Source organism: Bicyclus anynana, chromosome 18 (genome assembly GCF_947172395.1).
Source record: "Bicyclus anynana chromosome 18, ilBicAnyn1.1, whole genome shotgun sequence".
Taxonomy (NCBI): domain Eukaryota; kingdom Metazoa; phylum Arthropoda; class Insecta; order Lepidoptera; family Nymphalidae; genus Bicyclus; species Bicyclus anynana.
In genome coordinates, this window is record NC_069100.1 from 8,637,433 (window position 1) to 8,660,319 (window position 22,887).

Sequence of the window (22,887 nt, forward strand, 5' to 3'; positions counted from 1 at the left end):
TATACATTTTAATTCCATCTTCACTATAGGTACAGTAAATCTCGACATTGACAATATCATGAAATCTCGTAAACATTAATTAACTGTCGTACATTTTCATTGAAATTTCATTTACACTCAATGATTAGTAATTTAGTAATTAAATCGATAATCTAATTTCGTCGTCCACCATTTTATAACTTCCGCCCGCGTCACCCTTTTTCCTTCTTTTTTTTGTATGCCAAAAGGCAAAGGCATTACACCGTACAGCCATAGAATACTTTATTTATTTAAATTAAATACTCGGCCATACTGCCGGACGTGTTAATATTGTTCTTATGAATTCCATTTTGTATAACAATGTAATATTCCATATAAATTTAACTAGAAAAACCACATTTTAGACAATAATATTTACAAAACCTTACAATATACACTTTTGGCATTTTAAAGTGAACTTTTCCTTTCCCCTGGACTATAAAGTCCGCAAACTGCTGACGTTATACCAGATGCATCACCCCCGTTTATGAGTAGAGTGCCTCAATAGCTCAACGGTAAGAGCGGACGGACTCATCACCGAGGTGTGGAGGTTCGATCCCCGCCCCGCTAGTCTATGGTCGTACCCTCTCCTAATACGGTCTTTCCTGACTAGTAAGATAGTAATGGGAATATTGGTCATATTAAAATATATGGCAAAATTTTCTTCATAAAAAAATGAGGTTATACCTACCTCCCATGCAAGTGTGGGTACGTGGCTTCTTTAACGCCAAGAACCTCCATAATCGTGAGGAGTGCAATCTCTGTGATCATTTTCTCAAGATGAATGTAAGTATGTACAAGGGTCTTACCTCGCTATCCCTTGGTAAAGAGAACTGACGCAAGCTAAGAATGGACATCGCTAAAAGCTAAAGGGCGCAAGCCTATAGTATTTAGTAGGTAACTGACATTGTGTGACCTTTTGTGAGTAGTCCGAAGTGACCTGTAGTCCGGAGGCCCCATATCATTGATACGGCTGATACAGCGGTAGCTACGCCTTAGATGTTGAGTCAACTATTATTGTTTTGATTGTTGTTTCAGTCAATAGTCTTACAGCAAAAAGCTTCGACGAACAACAATATATTCAATTCAATTCTTCTTGAACAATATATTTTGTAAACATTGTTATTAATTTTAAAAAAGAACAAATAATTATGACAGAGGAGGTAGGTAGTAAAAAATCACATGTTGATGTACTCGTGGCTTCTCCTACTGTACGTCAATCAATCCATCAACGTCGCTAACACAAATGTGTTACTGCGCATACTTTAATTTACAGTCAGTTTGTTGGCTTTTATTCGATACTAAAGACTAGTGTCAGAGAATAATTGTAAATTATATCGATTTACGCTCTCCAATCTCTAGTTCTTTTAGGTACAAACTGACAGTTTACTCCTGCGCCTGCCAATGCCACCCGTGTGACGTCTGTGGTAACACCAATCACCACTGATCCGTCAGCGTCAAGTCATAATGTCAATCTTTGAGTTTGATGGTTTCCCAATGTATTATACTACTCTATGGTTTGATGTCAATTGTCAAAATGTTAATACTGAAATTTCAAAAGCTGTTTGTTTTGTGGTCAATACATAATTATCAATAATATTTACATTGTTTTCTCCAAGCATTAATGTCTGTGTCTCCAAGGCCCAAGCTACGCGACATTGGCATAGTAAATTGTGCTGTCTTGGCATAACCAAAAGCCATTAAATATATAAGAAGAATAATAATAATAAATATTCACCTTCAAAGAATAAATTCTTAAGAGGTCCTACTCCTGCATTACTTCGTTTTGTTAAATTATATATATAAACTAGAAAATGCGGTTAGACGACCAGATCACTTTATTAGCACTAAAATACATATGTGGTGAGAATAAGGAATTATGCAGGTTATGTTTATCCTCAATACAATCAAGAGAAGCAGCAGTTTCATTAAAAAATATTGTACAAGTTAAGACTCCATACTGTCAAGATTCAGTAACTTATAACTGTGTCCTCACCAATCTAGGTGTAAGTATATATTTCGTCAATATCATTATTTCTTCTTTTACTATTAACATATTAAGCATTTCTACAAAATAATAAAGTACTTAAGTCTTTATATTAAATTCTTTAACCTAATTTTTTCTTTAATAAAGAGAAGAATACATAGGGCTCATATCACTGGATGTGATGCCCTCCAAGTCATTACTACAGACCATTTGCTGAATGTTTTAATAAAAGATTGCAAAGAAAAAACACCAAAAAAAAAATCTTCAAGGCAAGAGTGAATAGGCACCTCCTAGGCAAGCGTGCTTCATCTTAAATATTCTCATCATTGCTTTCCATCAGGCATGATTGTCAAGTGCAAGCAACATGAAAAAACAAATAACATTACAATGTCAGACTTTTTTCAGATCCCTGATGAGCCTCTTCTGCCTCAAGTTGTGTGCAGCGACTGCACAACAATTTTAATAAATTCATACCTTTTTCAACAACTAAAAGAATTCTCCAACAATATATGGGATAAGGTGTTAAAAGATCTCAACAACACCTTTTCAAACTCATGCAAACTTAACTTGCAAGATATGAATAGTGTATTTGCTACTATACACAAAACTGATATGTTCACCAGTCATCAAAAATGCACTACTGGGACTAAACAAAGAACTCTATGTAATGTTAATAAAGCTATTAAATCATACAAAAAAAGCTTAACAGGGAATAAAAGTGAATTAGTTTGTGAGAAATGTGGAAAGAGATTCAAAGCACAGTTTTTGTTGAAAAAACATATTAAATTCCATAAGAAAACTTTACACCCATGTCCTAATTGTACAAAAGTATTTAGTATGCAGAATTATTTACACATACACATTGAAAGAGTGCATTATCCAAAAAAAATTAAATGTGATATTTGCCCCAAAAAGTTTAGTACTAAAAGAGTTTTAAAACATCACTTGAGAACAGAACACATTCCTATGAAATGTAAGGACTGTGATATTGAATTACCATCTAAAAAAGCTCTTAAATTCCACTTGGACCATCACAAAGTAAATACATGCCCTTTCTGCAACAAAGGTTACAGAAACATAAAATATTTCAAGTTACATATGAAGTACTGTGGGAAAATTGGAAATCCAGATACCTACATTTGTGATATCTGCCAAAAAGCATATCAAGCCAAAAGTGGTTTAAATTCTCATATGAAAACTGCACATGGATTTGGTAAAGTTCTATCTTGCAAATGGTGTAATAAAAAGTTTGATGTCATCAGTCGACTGAATGATCACATTGTGACACATACAAAGGAGAAAAAGTTCTATTGTGAGAAATGTGGAGGGAAATTTGTTACACACAAATCATTAATTAATCATATACGTTTACACACTGGAGAACGTCCGTACCCTTGCAGTTTATGTGATCAAAGCTTTTTATCTGCTTCTAGAAGATTGGAACATCAAAAGAGGAAGCACTTTGAACCAGCACATAAATGTAGTTTATGTGAGGCCAAATTTGTAACCCGCTATGAATGGCGAAAGCATTTGAAAAGACATTTCAAACAAAGCAGTAAATTGTATGTAACAGGATCTGACATACCGCAAAGTTAACAATATCAAGATCTAATTCACTTGAAATTTTGTTACAATAAAGCTTTCCTATATTATATAAAACTACTGTATCTACACAAATTTTTGTTTTATTTAAAAATACCAAGCAGTTATGAAATTACATGCATTCAATGTTTGCATACTCACTCCGCCCATTAAGGCTCCTTTGTACCTCTACCTTAACCGCTCACAACATACCTACTGGTTAGAACTGAAAAATTCTTTTTGTATTGAAAAGCCCATTTATCTATATAAACATTTTCCATTAAATAATGTCAAATATTATAATATTATTAAATTTCAATAATTAAAATTATAATTGACTACCAAGCTTATACAATAAAAATTTCACATACCTTTTACCATACATGCAAGTTAAAATAATAATGACATAACTAGCTTAAGCTCTGAAGTGCATTGAGGTGAAAGATTTTTTTATTAATTATTAAATTTATAAAATTAAATTTACAAGAGATGTTTAAAACATATCACAAGTCTTATCAAGGCTCAATTATAAATCTCCTCATGTTTTGTTCAACAGGCAAGTTGGGTGGTATCATATTTCTTCCATAATACAATTTGCTAGTTGGGTCATGATGCCTACTTATGTGTTGTTTCAAAAAATGTGTAGTTACAAATTTCCGTGAACATATCTCGCACATTAAAGTAGGACCTACATGTTTGAACTTTATATGTTCGGCTCTAGCTGAGGCATTCACAAATTTTTCATTGCATATCTTGCAACTGTACGGTTTTTCACCAGTGTGTCGTCTAGTATGATACAAAAGAGCCTCTTTGGAAACAAACCGGTTGGTACATATTTCACATTTAAAATTCTTTTCTCCTGTATGTTTTACCATGTGCACCTTCAAATAACTAGGAGCAGTAAACATTTTACCACACTCTTTACAAATGTGAGGCTTTGCATTGCCATGAGCAAAACGTTCATGCACTCGGAGTCCACCAGGTGTGCTGTAAGCCTTATCACATTTCTCGCATGTAAATGCCTTCTCCATAGTACTCCTTATTGGGTGAGGATCAATTAAGTCTTTAAGACACAACTCTACATGTTTTTCATAAAACTCTCTTGTGGTATAGGTTTTACCACATTTAGGACAAACACTCTTCACCTTGTGTTTGTCTTCATGTATTTGAAGTTTGTGTAAGCCTTGGCAGGTTTTTCCACACTCTTTACAAGTATATGTAGAGTGCATCATGTTTTCATGGTTTTTTAGCCCCACAACTGTACTCCGGTACTGGGGGCATTCTGGACATTTGTATCTGTGATAGGTACTTCCATGATTTATTAACTCAAAGTCATTTTCAAATGTTTCTAAACATATTTCACATGTGTAAGTATCATGTAGAGTTAGGTTATGTGCTGTAAACTCTTGAACTGTATCAAAATATTCAAGGCACACATGGCATTTGTGCAAATGTTTCACATTATCAATATTTTGTTTTTCTTTATTCTTTTTCACTAAAAGTGCTTTGGACTCCAAGTTTTCAATCAATAAATATAATGCTTTGTTTTTATCTTTTGTGTTTATGTCAACACTAAGAGTCTGTGTAAGGTTTTCGAAAACTTGGTTTATGAGATAATCAGATTTCTGGCATTTTTCCATAAAACGGACCGATGAAAGTACGTGCGCAACACAGTCAGGACACACAGCATCAATCCCAGTAATCTCATCGCAAATCTGCAAAATAATTATTCTACAATCAACAATAGCTTTATAAAATTATCCAATAGCTTTTAAAATAGTAAATAATGTAAGTATAGTAGATCTTCAAATAATAGCACTATTAGTCTATTAATTTAACTACTACCGATGGCCGCATGACACAGTGGGTGACCCTGCTTTCCACATCTGTGGCCATTTCCCACAACTGGAAAATATTTGTGTTTTGTGGTAAGAGCGTGACATTTTTCCAGTCTGTGTGTAAATATTACATTACTAGTAGATGACGCGCGGTTTCACCCGCGTCAATCTCGTTCCCGTAGGAACTAGGGGATAAAATATAGACTTTGGCATAGTGTAGCTTCCCAACAGTGAAAAATTTATCAAATCGGTTTCATAGTTTCAGAGCAATGCAAACAAACAAACAATCAAATATTCCATCTTAAAATTATTAGTTTAAATATAAATACTTATTTATCAGTGAAATCTTAGTACCCATAACTAGCTACGCTTAATTTGGGTCTATAATGTGTGTATTGTTTGCGTATATTTATTTATTTATAAGTAAATAAGTAGATACTCTTTAATGTATACTTACATTTTCACCTAGAAGTTTAGTCAGGATTGTCGCCAAAGGTTGAAAATTATCACCTTCAGGGTTTAAGGAGACCAAGTCGTCGAAACGGACATAATGTTCGTGTAAAATGTTCAAGCATAACCTGCAATTGCTGTAGCGATTCTCGCTAATAATATTATAAACGATAGCATTTAAATCTGAATCCTCCAACATGTTTTATTGTGAATAAATATTAAATACCACAAACATTAATCAACCGACATTCAATCAAATAATACGCGCGCTTTTACAAGCACCTTCACAACTTTTCGTTCAAGAACTCGTTACATGAAAATTGCTCAAAATGACGCCATTTTATGACAAATTCGGAATTCTAAAATTGAACCATAATGTCAGGTATAATTTTCTTTGCTGTAGTCTGTGCCAGATACAGATTACATTTTAGCACAGACGTCAAAATTCGTCCGAGTACTCAGACGAATAACGCCGTTCGGACTACTTTAGCATTATAGTCGAGTGGCGTACTAAACGTCCGTCAGACTACTTTAGTATATAAGTCGAGTGCAAACAATTTTTGGTACAAAAATTGTTCGTATTTGACTAAAATACTAAAGTAGTCCAAACTAGACCTAAAGGCTTGTTCAGACTGCTTTAGCAATTTAGTCGAATAATGTAAAATTTAGCTGCTGAATGCTGAACGTGTCTGAACACCAAACATTTTGACGAGTAGGTTATTAAATAGTTCAGACGAGTCAATCCATTTTACTCTATTTTAACGGGCGAGTAGCGCCTCACACCACGCGTCCTCGCTCATTGGTTCATCGGCTAAACAAGTCCGAACCTGGCGAATCAAGTCAAGTTCGTTAGTTGTTCCTAAAATCATAAAATGACACTTCGCAGTACCGAAGAAATAACTACGAAATTTGTTACAAAATACTTAGACCATGAGTGTTTAAAGAATGTTAAGTCCACAAAATACCGTAACTAACAAATACAGCCATTATGATTAGCTCAATCAGTTTAATTAGGTACTTTATTGCGTTGTAGGTTGTTCATTTTGCATACCACCACTCTAGTGTATTATCTATGCGCAACTCCTTGTGACTGTACTGGTTTAAAGTGCGAACGATTTTGGGGCAGTAGCAAGTAATCAGTACACTACTCGACTAAAATTCTAAAGTAGTCCAAACTAGGATTAACCTACTTGCCTCTGCCCAAAAATCATTCGCACTAGATTAAACTGCTAAAGTAGTCCGAACAAGCCTGAGTCTTCGACTATTATTAAAATAAAGGCCTGAGTCGTCTGAGAAGGATAAAACGACACTCGACTATTTCGTATTGGCTCATGCCGACGCTAGGGGGCGGGAGTTGTTTCCGTGGCGCGAGTTATTTCCGAGATTAGTGAGGGTACTCGGGCAGGACCTGGTGTTTTACAAGGGGCTCGCCTTTCAGTGTTCTGCTTATATACTATTCTATACTAATACTAAATAGCTGAAGAGTTTGTTTGTTTTTTTGGTTGATCGCGCTAATTTCAGAAGAACCACGAACATTCGTGATACATTGCAGCAATGTGGAAGGCAAATTCTTGCATTGCATGTTGCATTACATGTTGCATTGCACCAATCTGTACCCACCTTTAGAAGAACTCTGTTTTATTGTGGTTACATTCTGATTTGAATTATTAATTAAATTGTCCTGAAATATAAAATATGCAAACTTTGTCTTAAAGACTGGTGGATGGAATTGGAAACACACAGTGAAAATTGCAAATAGTCATCAACTTACAGTCATTTCTCAAATGAAATATAAATTTCGTAGATTCTGTATATATCAATAGATTTTTTTTCAAATGCTGTAACGTTCCAAGGTATTTTGAAAAAAAGATTTGATTCAATATATTTTGTTCTATTAAAAGATCGTCATCAGCCTGCATCCGTCCACTCCTGGACATAGCTCTTTCCGAGAGAGCGCCACCACACACGGTTGGAGCCTTCCTCATCCAGCCACTTCCCAATAATAAAAGATGTTTTGTTCAAAATATGAATTTTTCATTTATTCAGTCACCAGTACCATTTATTTGCATCAAAACCGAGCAATCGCTTCTTTGCCAACATTTTTTCAACAAATGTACCTAACACATTTCTTGCGTCACCCAACACGTGGCTTAAGTTCAAAGGGTATTCTGATGACTCTATGAAGAGGATATTATAAAAACTATAAAATTGGGGAGCATTTTGAGCAAAATATGATAACCTATTATTATTATCTTCATCATATCAGCCTATGGACATCCACTGCAGGACATAGGCCTTTTGTAGGGACTTCAAATCATCATTTTGTTTTTGCTGACCATACAAAGTTTTGTCCAATAGGTACTGACTACGATGGGCATGCGGGTTGGTCAGCGCAGAGCTAGATTACTATAAATGTCTATAAATATCTAATCTTTAATAAACATATATATTATCTTGAAAAGTTATAACAGAAAAATATTTACCGTGATTAACCACTGCTTTATCTTTTTCCCATAAATCTTTACTATAAACGATATGGAATAATATCTGTATTTAAAAAGGGAAACAAAATCAATTAAATTGCACCAGTCCAGAATTCCTAAATAGTATGGCAATAAAGTAACTTACTGTTAGTAGAAGCAAAAATAAAAAGGTTTTTTGATTCGAAAACATTTCTAAAAAATATTAACAACATTTCAAAAATTCAAAATCCTAGCGCGATAATTTATGGTTTCCTCAGACCAAATGAATAATTTTTTTTATATTTTCACGAGAGTCTTTCCAATGACTAAGGAATTTGATAATCAAAGAGTTTTTCCGTTCCACTAAGCTTTCCACGCTTTGACACCTATTCCACGCAACTAAAAGTTTGAGAAAAAGATCTTATTGATCATTATCGCTTTGGAACGTAGTTTCTCTCAAAGAATATGATAATCCAAGGAGCTTTCTCTTGTACTCAAAAAAGCTAGAATCGAGAGCCAAGAATAAAATAAATAGAAAAGTTTTCTGTCAAATTTCTGTCAATCGACAATCATAGAAAAATTCAAAATGGCTGAAACTCGTTGGACTGCGACAGACGTCCCGTGAAATATGCCTTTTGTAGAACGATACATAATAACTGTAAATAAACATTAAAGTGCAGGTATCGTGTTCCTCGCAGTGTCCCGTGCTAGTGCATGTTGATGTCACCTATGTGTTAACGTTGTGATAAAGTGAAAAGAGAGAGTTTTTGTGAGTGTTTTGTGTCTTGTTTTCACGGAGATCATCACTTTGCTGTCCGTTTTGGATTTATGTTTACTTGGTCACGGTTAGTATTGCAGTTATCAGTTACAACCAATAAGTTATAAATTAGTTTAAAAGTACCTAATTATTAATTACTATTTGTCTTCGTGATGCGTGTTATTAGTTTTAAAAGTTTTGACAAATGGTTTTTGTCTCATAACTTTTTGTGTTTTTGTTCAAGTGTGAGCGAGAAAGTGCGATTTCTTGCGATGTATCAAGTTGTGTCACTCCTTTACGTTATGAAAGTGTGTCGAATATTATTGTTTTGGTGGCCTATTACGAAATATTAGATTCGTAGGTCGGTGGTGAGGTCGAGGGTCACTTCGAACCAATTATAGAGCGACCCTCTAAGATTAAGCATGACATAAGGCGCGTAGGACGTCGCTGCATAGTCTATCACATCATGTTCGGGTATTTGGAATCTCTATGCTTTATTTACATTAATAACTTCAATAGAAGTCCTTTAAACTATCACCAGTGTCTTTCTACTTGTATTGGCTAACCCAGTACCTAGTAACCTAATCAGCCCAAATGTGGTCTATTGTATATTTTATCAATGCTAGGATGAGGTCAGTGCTCAGTGCATGACAAAGACGATAATGTTACCATTTGTACTCTTTATTGATAGTAAGTTATTGCTTACAATTTAACTAAGATCTGTAATGGAAATTACATTTCCTCAATGCTTGTACTTCTGATTTTATTTTAAATACAACACACATATTACAAAAAACATACCTATATTTATTTTATTATACAGGGTACTTGGGAGTATTTCCCATAATTTCAGTGTTGATGAGTCCACTTATAGGGAGTCGAACTGCATAACAAAATTTTTTCTTTTAATTTCATTTTGAAATTTTCATGTTTTCAATTTTCATGCAATATCCATGTAACACACACCTTTATCTATCCTTGCATATTAAAATATGTGAAATTGGTCGTCGTCATCAACCCATATTCGGCTCACTGCTGAGCTCGAGTCTCCTCTCAGAAAGAGAGGGGTAAGGCCAATAGTCCACCACGCTGGCCCAATGCGGATTGGCAGACTTCACACACGCAGAGAATTAAGATAATTCTCTGGTATGCAGGTTTCCTCGTGATGTTTTCTTTCACCGATTGAGACACGTGATATTTAATTTCTTAAAATGCACACAACTGATAAGTTGGAGGTGCATGCCCCGGACCGGATTCGAACCCACACCCTCCGGAATCGGAGGCAGAGGTCATATCCACTGGGCTATCACAGCTCTTAAATGAAATTGGTTATGGCAACAGAAATATTATTTACCCTGAAATATTAAATTTTAGAACATATGAAGAATATAACTCCAGAGTTATGGGAAATACTCTCTAGCACCCTGTAATTTCATAATTCAACACACAAACCATTTTTTTAAATTTTTTGTTATTTTTTTGTTTTCTTGTCTGGTTGCTGTTGTGTTGTGGTTGCATTGTTTGGGCTAATGTTTAGAATGCATAGATGGTTAATTATACTTTTCATGGAAGATTGAACATCATACAGGCTACTTTTTATCCCAGAAAAATTTATGGTTCTCTCAGGATTAGTGAATACCTGGATGTCAGTTACCCTGTGGGACGCCCATTGTGTTAGAAAAACCGCACGACTTTGAATCATTTATGCATACCTTTTGTGTTCTATCACTAAGATAAGAGGCGATGAGATCAAGAGCAACATTTTTTATGCCATAGTGGCTTAACTTAAGTAGAAGAATGTTATGGTCAACAGAATCGAATGCTTTGGACAAATCACAAAATACACCAATAGCATTCTTAGCATTTACCCATGCATCATATATATGTTTTAAAAGTTTAGCACCTGCATCAGTTATATTGCGACCTTTTGTAAAACCATACTGTTCAGGGTGAAATAAATTATTCAAATTAAAATGACTTAAAAGTTGATTTATAATGATTTTTTCAAAAACCTTACTAAGTGTTGGTAGTATTGTAATTGGTCTGTAATTAATAACATCTTAGATTGCATCATTATTTACCATCAGGTGAGATTGTAGTCAATGGTTAACTTGATAATCTATCTTGGTAATCTTATTTATTTCCAATACCAAATACACATCTGCTTATGAAATATAATTTACGAAAAAATATAATTCACAATCAATGAACTATTGCTTATCACTTAAGTAAATAATAATAAAATCTAATTTTGAAATAAGTGGGGATATTAAATTTCTGTCTCAGGCACACATACTTGTTATAAAGAGAAGAAAATATAACCTGCCATGGGATAGCTTGCATTTGCTCATAAAATCGCGAATTGTCTGAACGTCCATTGCTGTTTCTGTTCATAAATTAGTTCCTATAAAATACAAGTACAGGCCTTTCACCGTAATATACGCTTGCCAAGAGAATCTAAAATTCTTTGGCTTGTGTTGCACGTATTCACACCAAGGTTATAGAAATACTGTGGTTATATGGTATACCTATTTAGCACAATAATGCATATGTACAAGTATTATGAATTTTTAAAAGGTAAGCCAATATAAAGCGGCTTATGGGAGTGGAGGGTGTGGGCATACCTGAAGTCAATTTACTCTTTGATTTGTTTAGGACATAGTGTGAATGTAGCCTTAGAGAAACCACTGCTTCCGTACGCATGCCCTTCACGCCTTGTTCACACTATGTAGGTACTATTATTATGTATGAGACTATGAGGACTGCAGACAGTATGGACTTAGTACATTTTTTAAGTAGAGATGAGTTACAGCAGCAGTGGCCTTAATCAAAATTTACTTACTTGACTGATTAACCTAATGTCTTAACATTAGGTTATTTTTTATAGTAATAACAATTATTGAAAAATTCTGTCTGCCATGTTTGGCATAGGCCATCAGTTGGATATCAGGAATAATGCACTCAGCCAAAAAATCCCACTGACTCAAATGTACCTTGAAGTTGAGGTCCAAGCCTCACTGGAGATGCTCTTAGAGATACTTTCATTTAGTTTCTTATAAAAAATATTATTATTAACTACTAGTGAACCTGATTAAGCTTTGACCTACGTGCACTACTTTCCTATCCCTACCCAACTCCTACCCTACCACTACCCCTTGACTCTTTAACGTATGTATGGGAAATTGAAAAGGGTTGTTTTTATTGTTTTCACAGCAATTATTCTAATTTTTCTCACTGTTTTAAACATTCCCTATACTTTCACGAACATGTCAAGACCAAGATAAAATAAATCCATTCTCGAGTTTTAGCGAGACTAACGAACAGCAATTATTTTAATATTTTAAGAGCCACAGCAAAACGTGGCCAAAGGTTGGTTTTATATTTTTTTACGCAAGTTTGTAGTTCAAGTGGTCTCACTTTGTGCGTATACCGCGATGTATGAAATCTGACACTCGGCCAATGGCGTAGCGTAGGGCGCTTTAGTGCTAATATTTGCCCGCCATTTTGTGGACCTAGCTGTGATATAGGTACCGACGCCGAAACATTATAGCAAATGTTTAAGGTTTATGAGTTGTTTGTAGCATAACATAATTTTCACGATTTTTGAGATAGAAATGGTATAGGTATTACTAAAAAGTGGGAATAAATTTACTGCTTAGGTATCGGTGTGCACTTTTATAATAAAATTGAAAATTTTGAAATACTTTGAATCCAAGGGCGTAGGTTCGAATCCGGTCCGAGGCATGAACCTCCAACGTTTGCATTTGAAATTATATATCAAACAATAAAGAAAAACATCGTGAGGAACCCTGCATAGTTGAGAACTTTCTTAATTCTCTACTTGTGTAGTCTGCCAATCCGCACTGGGCCAGCGTGGTGGATTATTAGCTTAATCCCTCTGATTCCCAGAGGAGACTCGTGTTCAACAGTGAGCCGAATATGGGTTGTTAATGATGGTAGACAAATAGTAGTGATAAATAAATCAGGATCTGATTTACAGACTGACGGACGGCTAGCGGAAACACGCGGCGTTTGATCGCATCGCCAAAACAGAAAACGATCGACGCAAATCGAATCGTGTACCAGGCGTGACTCCGCAGTTAACTTTAATGCACTGCCTTTGTAGTTGGCGCCGATAAACGTTTGGAAACACGTCAGTTTGGTGAACTGACTGACTGATTCATGTTAGCAACGGTCATAGTATTTGTTGACAGCAACGTCTTTTTCTTCATTTATAAATAAGTAGCCGACGCTCCGTGGTTTCAGGCGCGCACTTTACATATAGGGGAAGTACCCTAAAAAGCTTTCTATAATGCTATAGTCTCTGAGCTAAACCGCGGACGAACAGACGAACATGGCGAAACTATAAGGGTTTTCTGTTGACTACGCAACCCTAAAAATTTATATAACCGGCCAGGATATCTTGCTAGTTTTAACCTGTGACTTTCCAACTGAAACTTACTACTATAATTGGCAACTTTCAACTCTTCAGAATGATATCAGATGAAGGAACCTACCAACTTGTTATAAAAGCCATCAAAATCGCACTAACCATCATTAATTTCCGGCAGGTAAGTCGTTAGGCCTATTTACGCATCATAAATGTTTTATTTAGATACAGTCTTTCCGAAAATTACTCCACAGTGATCTTGGGATAAAACATGACCTTGATGTCATAAGGCATCGCCACATTACGCGCGCTGAACGTAAATAAACCTATGTGAACGTCTTTAGATTAGAGAGTAGAGAAAGAGAATATGGTCTTAAAAGTAGATACTCTAACCAAATGTAAAACAATTAGATAGATAATATACTTACGAGTATTTGCAATTTTTGTTTTATTTTTGTATTGTATTTTTGTAGCTTTTGTAATTTAGGTATTGTTCCATTGACAACATATATTCACGGCAGGGTTCGAGTTTGACATAACAGCCCTGCAGGCTAATTCACTATCTTTTATGTATGAATGCTAAATCGCTTGGCGAAACGTCTTTGCCGGTAGGCTTACCGGCCATGAGCGAAGCCTACAGACAAACTTATTAATCTGAAGTAAGTAAAACATGCATAGACTGCAAAAATCATTACCATTCCTTTTGGCTACGCCGTAGTCGAGTAAAAAGCTTGTGTTTGAAGTCAATAGGCCGATATTCTAATGACATTGTTTGTCTGTAAACTGACCGTGACCCGCCGTCTGTGTGGCGGTGCCATTACCACAACGTCGGCAATTTTCGAGTCATGGCCCATGACAATTATATATCGGGAGCGATAGTTATATTTAATAATTTTCATATACATTGGATTCTAGCCAAGGACGTACATATTAACGTTTTTCAGCATATTCGTCACCGCTAAATCAAGTAGGTTGCTACCTAGATAGGTGCGCCTAGCGTAATGCTGTATATTAGAATTTATATAATTTTTTTCATTGCGTTGATCATAATAACGATTAAAAAATTGGTCACACATTTCAGGTCCACTCTTGTACCCCGTATCATTAAAATTTTAAAACAAGACAATTTACAAGAATTTTATTAAATTTAAACCCAAGTTTTAAACCAAAGACATTTATTTTCTTTAATTTCCGCCAGGGTACAATGATTGATCCTAGGTTCCATACAATTTTGGACCATCTCCTTTAATTGAATACTTTTTGTCATAAATAATATTAATATCTTTTAAATATTGTCAAAGTTTTTCTCTACCCTCTAACTAAGCTAAAATATTGTGAATACCACAAATCTCTGAACAGTATTCAATACAATTTTTCTTCAAAGGTTAATGTAGTTAATTTGGCGCATTTTAAAGTTCCGTAGATAACAAGGAACTCTTATACTTTCGCTATCTCAGATTGTCCGTCTGCGTTAATCTCAGAGACTATGTATTTTCTAAATTGGCTAAAGTTGGATTTAGCGTAATTTACCCCTACAATACGACAAATTATAATATTATTAAATAATTGAGTATTAAGTATAGAATAAATGCGTAATTCCCGTCTACGGAGATTACAACTTACCGTATGATGTGTTATAGTTGTAATCGTGTTTGTCGTGTAAAGTGCTCGTAAAAATGCTTTTTTGTGTATTTGAATGGTGTAAAAGACGGTAATATCTCTGGATCTACTGAAACGGTTTTGAGAATTCTTTTACTAATAGAAAGCCACGTTATTTGCCAGTGTCATGGGCTACGTTTTATCCCCGTATTTCTACGGGAATAGGAACTACGCGGGTGAAACCCCTGGGGCGTCTGATAGTACGATGATAAAGCTACGTTCAAGCTAAGGCTACATTATAGACTGACGGACGCAAGAAGAAAAAAAAAAAAAGAACAAAAGACATAATTCCTACGTTCTGTGTAATAAAATCTGTGACGTACTCGTAAATCATAATAAAATTTGCGCGAGTTCCACATAATTCTAACACTTTATAGTTTACTCGGTGTTTGTAATTATTTGCAGTTGTTTAATTTTATTGCGAAAGCTTTCCTCATGTTGTACTCGTACGTACTGTATATACAACGCTAGCGGATGCCCACAACTTCGTGTCTGCAAAAAAAATATATAAAAGCTTTCATCCCCTTTTCATCCTCATTACATTTTCCATACTAATAGTCAATTTACCTGTTACCGTTAACATAACATTAAAAATTTTTTTGCCGCTATTACCCATAGGGGTCAATTTTTGAATTTCCTGATCATCTTATAGGCTATTTTTCAAAAATATAACTTGGACAAGTTTGCGTTCCGATCTAAACAGTTGAGATGTGAAATGACCTTCCGGAGTCTGGCGTTTCTTTCTGAACACCGTTTAAGAAAGAGTGGATAGGTTCTAGATACATGCGCCTTGCTTTGCTCATTATTGCATTGGTTAAGCAGGTTCTGCTATACGTACGATTTGAACAATTCAAAAATAAGAGTGCATACGATAGGCATAAGACACGCGCCTTCGCTTAATGCTTTTGTTACTGGTTTCGTTTAGCAGGTTTTTTTATTTATTAGTATAGAACACCCCTGGACAGTGGTTCTTATAACCAAGTTAATTAGGTTGTATATCCATTAGCCGAACATATTTTATTTGACTACCCCCTCCCAACAATATTGTAAAGGAAAGTTTCTGCTATTAATATTTCAACCCCTTTGTTTTCCGATGAAACCAAAAGCCTGTACTATAAGTAGTTGGCACCAAAGTGCAACACCCTCCCGTTGCACTTTTGTTCCTTGCACATTCGTATTGATCCTACAATTTGTTCCCCCTCCCCCTATTTTTTGATTTTCCTTTTTGGATGTCGGCTGAGAACAATTCACGCTTGCAATGAATCGTATCGTATGACAGTAAAAGCGATGTTTTTGTAAAACAATAAAGCTTTGTAACAAGTGCGCGCTTAGATAATACGGCTGTAAATTGTTAAACGCGCTGCCCATCCTGTTGCACGGTTATGATTTACGAAATAATTTTGTCTGTATAACGGCTGCCACACACGGTCAAGCATACCGCCGAGTATGCAGCGCGCTTAGGGATGTGGGCAGTGAAAAAATACCGAAATATCGCTATAGGCATGGCAACCCCGCACCGGAAAGCGCATTGTTGACTAGACTAGACTAGACTAGATTGCAAGGAGCCGCTGGATGCTGGCGGCTTGAGGCCGTGGCATTTGGAAGTCCATGCAAGATTGGCTGGATGAGATGATCAATAACAAATAAGGTAGATTGTCCACATTACTGTACAATAATTTTATCTTGTTTCGATAATATTACTACCACAGTCCAGCAAATAAATATCTCATATATCGAAACGGTGTATTTTATCGTAATACTGCATATTGTTAACTATATCGTTGACCCTTATCGACATAACGGTAGGAGCTATAATTCAATCGAACTATAAAAGTATCCGTGAGCTCGTGACAAACCGGTTCCGTACCTACTGATCTTACGCAAGCCGTATCATTCACTCGATTTATTGGTGTTCGATAATAATTTTATGTGAATCTAGATTTGTTTGTTAAATAACAATTCTAGTTAATAGATTGATTTATTACTTCTTTCGCATTATACCATGAATAGGTATCCTTTTCATTTAACTACTTATTGCAATGTGCAAATAAAATCCTCATCTACTTAAAGCAGGGTATCACCTCACAAAGCACAGCTAACAATATAGAGTATAATCTCTGGATCTACTGGACCGATTTTGAAAATTCTTTTACCACTAGAAAGCTACGTTATTTGTGAGTGGCATAGGCTATCGTTATCCCCGTATTCTCATGGGAACTGAAACTATGCGGGTGAAACCGCGGGGCGTCAGATTTTTACTTATCAACAGGTCCGTGATGAACCCTCAGAGTATGCAGTGCGTTTTTACATCTATGAAGTGCACGCTAATGCGTATGTGCATATATATAATTTTATCGGCAACTATTAGTGCTAACATGCGACCAAGTGAAGAGAAATAGACAAAATATCGTCCAATGGCGGCGGAGTTGTCCCAGTTCTCTCTATGAGATGACGGTATTTCCGGTTGCACTACCATTGGTTAAAACTTGTATATTTCTCTGACTGACGACATCAAGCAAGTCGCAGAGATTTTCTGGATGCTGGCGCCACAGAATCGTGATGTTTGAAAGACCCTACAAAAGGCCTATGTCCTGCAGTGGACGTCCATCGGATGATATGATGATGATGATGTTAGTATCATACGTCATTGTTTATTCACCATTGGGGATATAGTCTGGCAAGTTCATTCATAACACTCCCATGATATGCGGGCGACAGGGGAAAGACTGTAGGTTTGAAATTGTGCGTGCGGATAAGTGACGCGACACGTCCCCAGGCCCGCGCGGATCATCGGTAGTGTTAGGAACGAAGTTGCCAAGCTATAGACTAAAAGGACCCAAGGTTCTATGTCAGTTACGTCATAACAGTAATTTCTGTGGCAGCTTCCCTATTATGGTGAATTTCGCGTCTAGTTAATGCAGGTATTTAACGGTTTGTAAGGTCAGAATAATTGACAATTCTATTAAGCATCATTAGCTGCTTACTAGCACAGTTTATACTTGGAAATTTATAGCATCCTTCACTGTATTGTGCGAGGTGACTTTATGAGAATGGGTATCGTGTTACGGCTTCCTTAACCAAGATGGAACTCCTTCTTGAAAATATGATGACAAAGACTCGGAGATGCAGGTAGTTCTTTTTAACCGACTTCAAAAAAGGAGGAGGTTTCTCAATTCCACCGTATATATATATATATAATTGTCTACTTACTGGACAGGATAATGTATCTTTTAAAATGTTAATTTGTTTGAAATTTTGCACAAATATTTTCCACGGAGCTTTGAAAATTATAAAAATTGGCTATGGCTGCCGGTGAAATAGAGTCATAGAATTATTTATAACTTTTCTTTACCCTAAGAAATTTTCAGCGTTGGGAAATTTGTGGTGTTTTCCTTCCCTCCTCCTCCCTGTACCTCCGAAACCACGTTAAACCACCAGTTTTCGTTATTATCATGAATAACTGATAGTGGTCGTCAAATAGCAATTTAACATTATCATTTATTACCCTAAGCTCGCCAACCCACAGTGAATCAGCGTGGTTGGTATAAGTTCTATGGAGGAAAGCCTGGCCCTGTAATAGGCCTTTTAATATAGGCTGATAATGATGATGTACGCGTCAGTTAGTGCCTACTATGATGTTAAATGCTTGATCTGTTATTGGCGAGTCACTAGAGCTCTCGTAGACAGACAATAGCAAGTTGGCTGACTAAATCGGAAAGTAAACTAATAGGTATGATACATGAGACTCAGCACATCTTCTCTAACTTAATCGTCCAAGTAATAAATTGGACACCGAACGCATCAGAATCCCGATTTCCTTTCAAGCACAATTAAATTGTAAAAGTAAGTAAATTAAAATTGTATGTCTGCGGCCACTCAAGCCATCTGCTTGTTTTGTTAACAGATATTATATATATTTTTTCCAAATCCAATTATCATAATCGATGTATCGAGCACCGATATTGCCTTTTAAGACAAATCGTGACAGATCCGCCGCCGTGGGCCAGATATGCGCGCGACCTTGTTCGCCGCCTCTTGCCAAATCACAAGCGCATTTATATGCGACACGAATTCTATGTTTCTTTTACACAATTCCGCACTAAGTGTGCTCGAAAGATGTGTGTGGCAATATCAAACGGTCCTTTAATAAACGATGCACATCTCAGACCTATTATCTCCTATCCGAATCCAAATAAGTACATGTATTTGTAATTTCATCACTCTATTTAATGGGATGTGTTTGGAAGTCTTTACAACAGGCATGTCCTACAGTTGATGTTCATCGGCTGAGTTGATGTTATTATGAAAGACCTTATGGGATGTCTTTCAATCTTTCATACAAACCTAATCAATATTAGGTACATTACAAAAACCATTCAAATAAGTTTTGCCGTTCTCAAATTGTATGGTCTTTTCTTATCTGCGGCATTTTATTTTTGGTAGAATTTGAAACACTTATATGAATGTTTGTTGAAAAGCGGTTGAGCCGTTAAAAAGTTGTAGGGGGTGAAAGTGGGGTAGAACAATCGAATGTCTGCAACATACTCATGTGGGGTCTCAAATAAAAGCGCACTGAAAAAGAACATTGATGACTTGATCGAGAGTGTAATTAATAATTTCATGACAATCGGGGGTTTTTCAAAATTTTCAATTTTATATTTTTTGAATAATATGGATGAAATTAAGTAATCTGAAAGTAAAATTACACATACATTATTAATTTAAAGACATCAAGCAAGCAAGTAATTAGTCTTTCGAATAAACAATTATCACTTTGTTACAAAGTAGGTACTTTGTTGAAGCCTTGACATTCTTTTGAGAAACCCTAACAATTTGCTAAGGAGTAATATCGGAGTACAGACTTCATAAGGTTTCGCTTATGACGTAACAGGTGCGTGGTTAAAAAGCGAAACAATGCGAATGTCCTATAAGGCTTACTCCAAGCAAAAGAAAGATACGCATCGAATTTAAAATCTTTATTACCTACCACCTTGTCTTATTACCTACTTAAAAATTTTATTGTTTACGACAAAGCCAAAAGGATGGCAGTTAGCAGGTAGTTAGGCAGGTAACTAACGAGAAGTGTAAATGAATTTCAACCAATGCGTGAGCCCTCATTCTCACGAGAGCTTTTTTGACGGACGTTAAAAAAAGCGTTCAAATATAGTAAGCCCTCATTCTCACGAGAGATTTTTTAACGGTCCTTACAAAGCTTTCAAACAACAATAACATTCCCAAGTATCACGTCAGCGTTTTTAAAACACGACGTTTTTTTCTTTTCAAGCAGTTTTTTTGCATTAACAATTTTGGGCGTTAGAAATAGACCTTAATTTTACTTCATACTATATTTAAACGCCTTTTTTACCGTCCATTAAAAAAACTCGTGCGGGCAATGAAAAATGAGCGCAAAAACCCAGCGTTGGGGCTTTTATTTACGCTCTTAATGTAAATCATGATCTATTTCCAACGCCCAAAATTGTAAATGCAACACTGCTCATATAAAAAAATTTTAATAAAAAAAATACAACCGACTTCAAAACCTAAAAACGTACCCAGTAAACTAAAAAGCGAAAAATAACATCATAATATGTTCTACCTGCTGATCAGTATAAAGGCGGTGCTAAGTCGGTGATGTATTAATTCAAGCCATTTAGATTTTGCAGACAGTGTTGTTTCATGTGGTCCTGTCAGAAATGGCTTAAATCAAGACAACACCGTCTAAGCACCGCCTTCATACTGATCAGCAGGTAGAACATATTATGATGTTATTTTTCGCTTTTTTGTTTACTGGGTACGTTTTTAGGTTTTGAAGTCGGTTGTATATTTTTTATTAAAATTTTTATTATTTTTCCATTTTTAGTGTAAAATTTAATCTCAAACGAACACATCAGACCCCTAATGACAGTCACAACCCATCTTGGTACAAAATTCTCAGCAATATAAATTAATCAAGCCCAAACACAGGGTAGTTACTGTAAACTGTTAAGGAGTTCCCTTAATTGTCCTTGGTCTTCATCACCAAACCCCTAAATGACAGTCACAACCTATCTATGTGGAAAGTTCTCATTAATACAAATTAATCAAGCCCAAACACAAGGTAACTGCTGTAAATCGCCGAGGAGTTCACTCGTCTGTTTTATGGCTCCATCATCAAATCGATTTTAAACCTTCATGAAATTGTAGTGCTTAAAAGTACTAAATGGAAAAGTTTACGAACACACTAGACACCCATATAATTTTCGAAAGTTCCCCTCAATTTCTCCAGGAGTCCATCATCAGATCTTGACATGATGGCAATGGGACCAAATGGGGACTATATCGTTTCAAACAAAAAAAGAATTTTTGAAATCGGTCCAGGCGTCTTTGAGTAATCGGTGTATACATAAAAAAAAAAAATACCGACCGAATTGAGAACCTCCTCCTTTTTGAAGTCGGTTAAAAAGCGTCGTGTTTCAAAAACACTGTCGTGTGAACATATACTTGGGAATGCATTTGTTGTATTTGAACGCTTTTTTAACGTCCGTTAAAAAAACTCTCGTGCGAACGAGGGCTTAGTGCACAGGTTGGTTGTTGGTACATTTACTGGGATAACGAGCGAGTTGCACTGACCAGTCGGATTATAAACCTTCAAACAGACCCGGCGTCCTTCACTCACTAACTAAAACGTTGATACTGACTACTTGCGTTTCTAACTAACTACACATTTTAATTCTGTAGGTACACATTAATGGGCACACTGTATTTTATAAGGGCTATATACACATATTATTTACACGTTAACTATATTTTGTCTGTGTGTTTTTGTGTGTATGAGTGACTGGGATAATTTTGTTTAACTAACATATGTAATCGATATTCTATTTTCTGATGACTTAGGTTATACAATACGAAGGTGTATGCAGGTGCATTTGTATGAAGCTCCTTGAGCGTCAGCAAAACGAAAATAAATTACTTAATATAATATCATTAAATCATCAGATGGTTCAATATAAAATATAAATAGAAGTTCGGCCTTGTACGGTCTTCTCAACAGTAAGTCGGTCTATGGGTGTGTGTACATCTATTATAAATGCGAATGTCTTTCAAATCTCAGAAATATCGATTTATGAGAGAGAGAGAGCTTAATAATTCCATATTAACTTTAATCATGAATGCTGGTTAAGTACGGCTTAAAACTTAGAATATTATGCTAGTTGGTTAATTTTTGCATGACAGTAGTGTAGAATTTATAGAAAAATGGTTCAAGTATGTATGTTGTTCTAAGTTCGAGTCTATATCTCGATCGAGCGCGAAGCCCTGTTATTAATTAAACAAACAACTATTACACCCCTAGCGCAAGGTTTTCGTTCTTGTCCGTAGAGTCGTTTTCGTACAGAAATACTATACTGTTGAAGTAAAGCGTACATAATTAATGATGAGCGTCGTTAATAAATAAAGAAATATTGGTACTTTTTTGCATACTACTGTTTAGTACGGCATCTGGTGCACACTTGGGGAATTTCCAGGAAGTTCTAAGTTCTATTTTATCAAATATTTATGATAGATATGGTAATCTGTATTTACACTGAGGTTCAATATATCGGGCACAGGGTAGGGGGTATTGTAATGCATGAAAAGCTCGTATTTTAGCATGCGTGCTTTGCAAGATAATGCTTTACAATTGCGACGACTGACCAGACTTGGGCTCTGCGGCATTTTCTGTAAAGTAGTAGATAATTAAAAAAAAAATAATGAAATAGTGTCAC

At 35.7% G+C, this 22,887-nt stretch overlaps 3 protein-coding genes across 3 annotated transcripts in view; 2 read left to right on the plus strand and 1 right to left on the minus strand.

The window, feature by feature from the left end:
• Positions 1-885: 885 nt before the first annotated feature.
• On the plus strand, positions 886-3,682 carry LOC112055787 (zinc finger protein 227). The gene is made up of 2 exons (XM_024095991.2): positions 886-2,024; positions 2,411-3,682. The coding sequence occupies exons 1-2, from the start codon at positions 1,833-1,835 to the stop codon at positions 3,599-3,601; spliced, it is 1,383 nt and encodes a 460-aa protein (XP_023951759.1). The 5' UTR covers positions 886-1,832; the 3' UTR covers positions 3,602-3,682.
• Positions 3,683-3,997: 315 nt separating this feature from the next.
• LOC112055786 (gastrula zinc finger protein XlCGF46.1) lies at positions 3,998-6,230 on the minus strand. Its single transcript, XM_024095990.2, has 2 exons — positions 5,882-6,230; positions 3,998-5,301 (listed from the first exon to the last, which is right to left on the minus strand). Exons 1-2 carry the CDS (start codon positions 6,071-6,073, stop codon positions 4,102-4,104), a joined length of 1,392 nt encoding a protein of 463 aa, XP_023951758.1. The 5' UTR covers positions 6,074-6,230; the 3' UTR covers positions 3,998-4,101.
• Positions 6,231-8,898: 2,668 nt separating this feature from the next.
• LOC112052842 (rho guanine nucleotide exchange factor 11) overlaps positions 8,899-22,887 on the plus strand; it is a 201,028-nt gene continuing 187,039 nt past the window's right edge. The window contains 1 exon segment of the mRNA XM_052886750.1: positions 8,899-9,181. The gene's annotated coding sequence lies outside the window, so the exon portion shown is untranslated.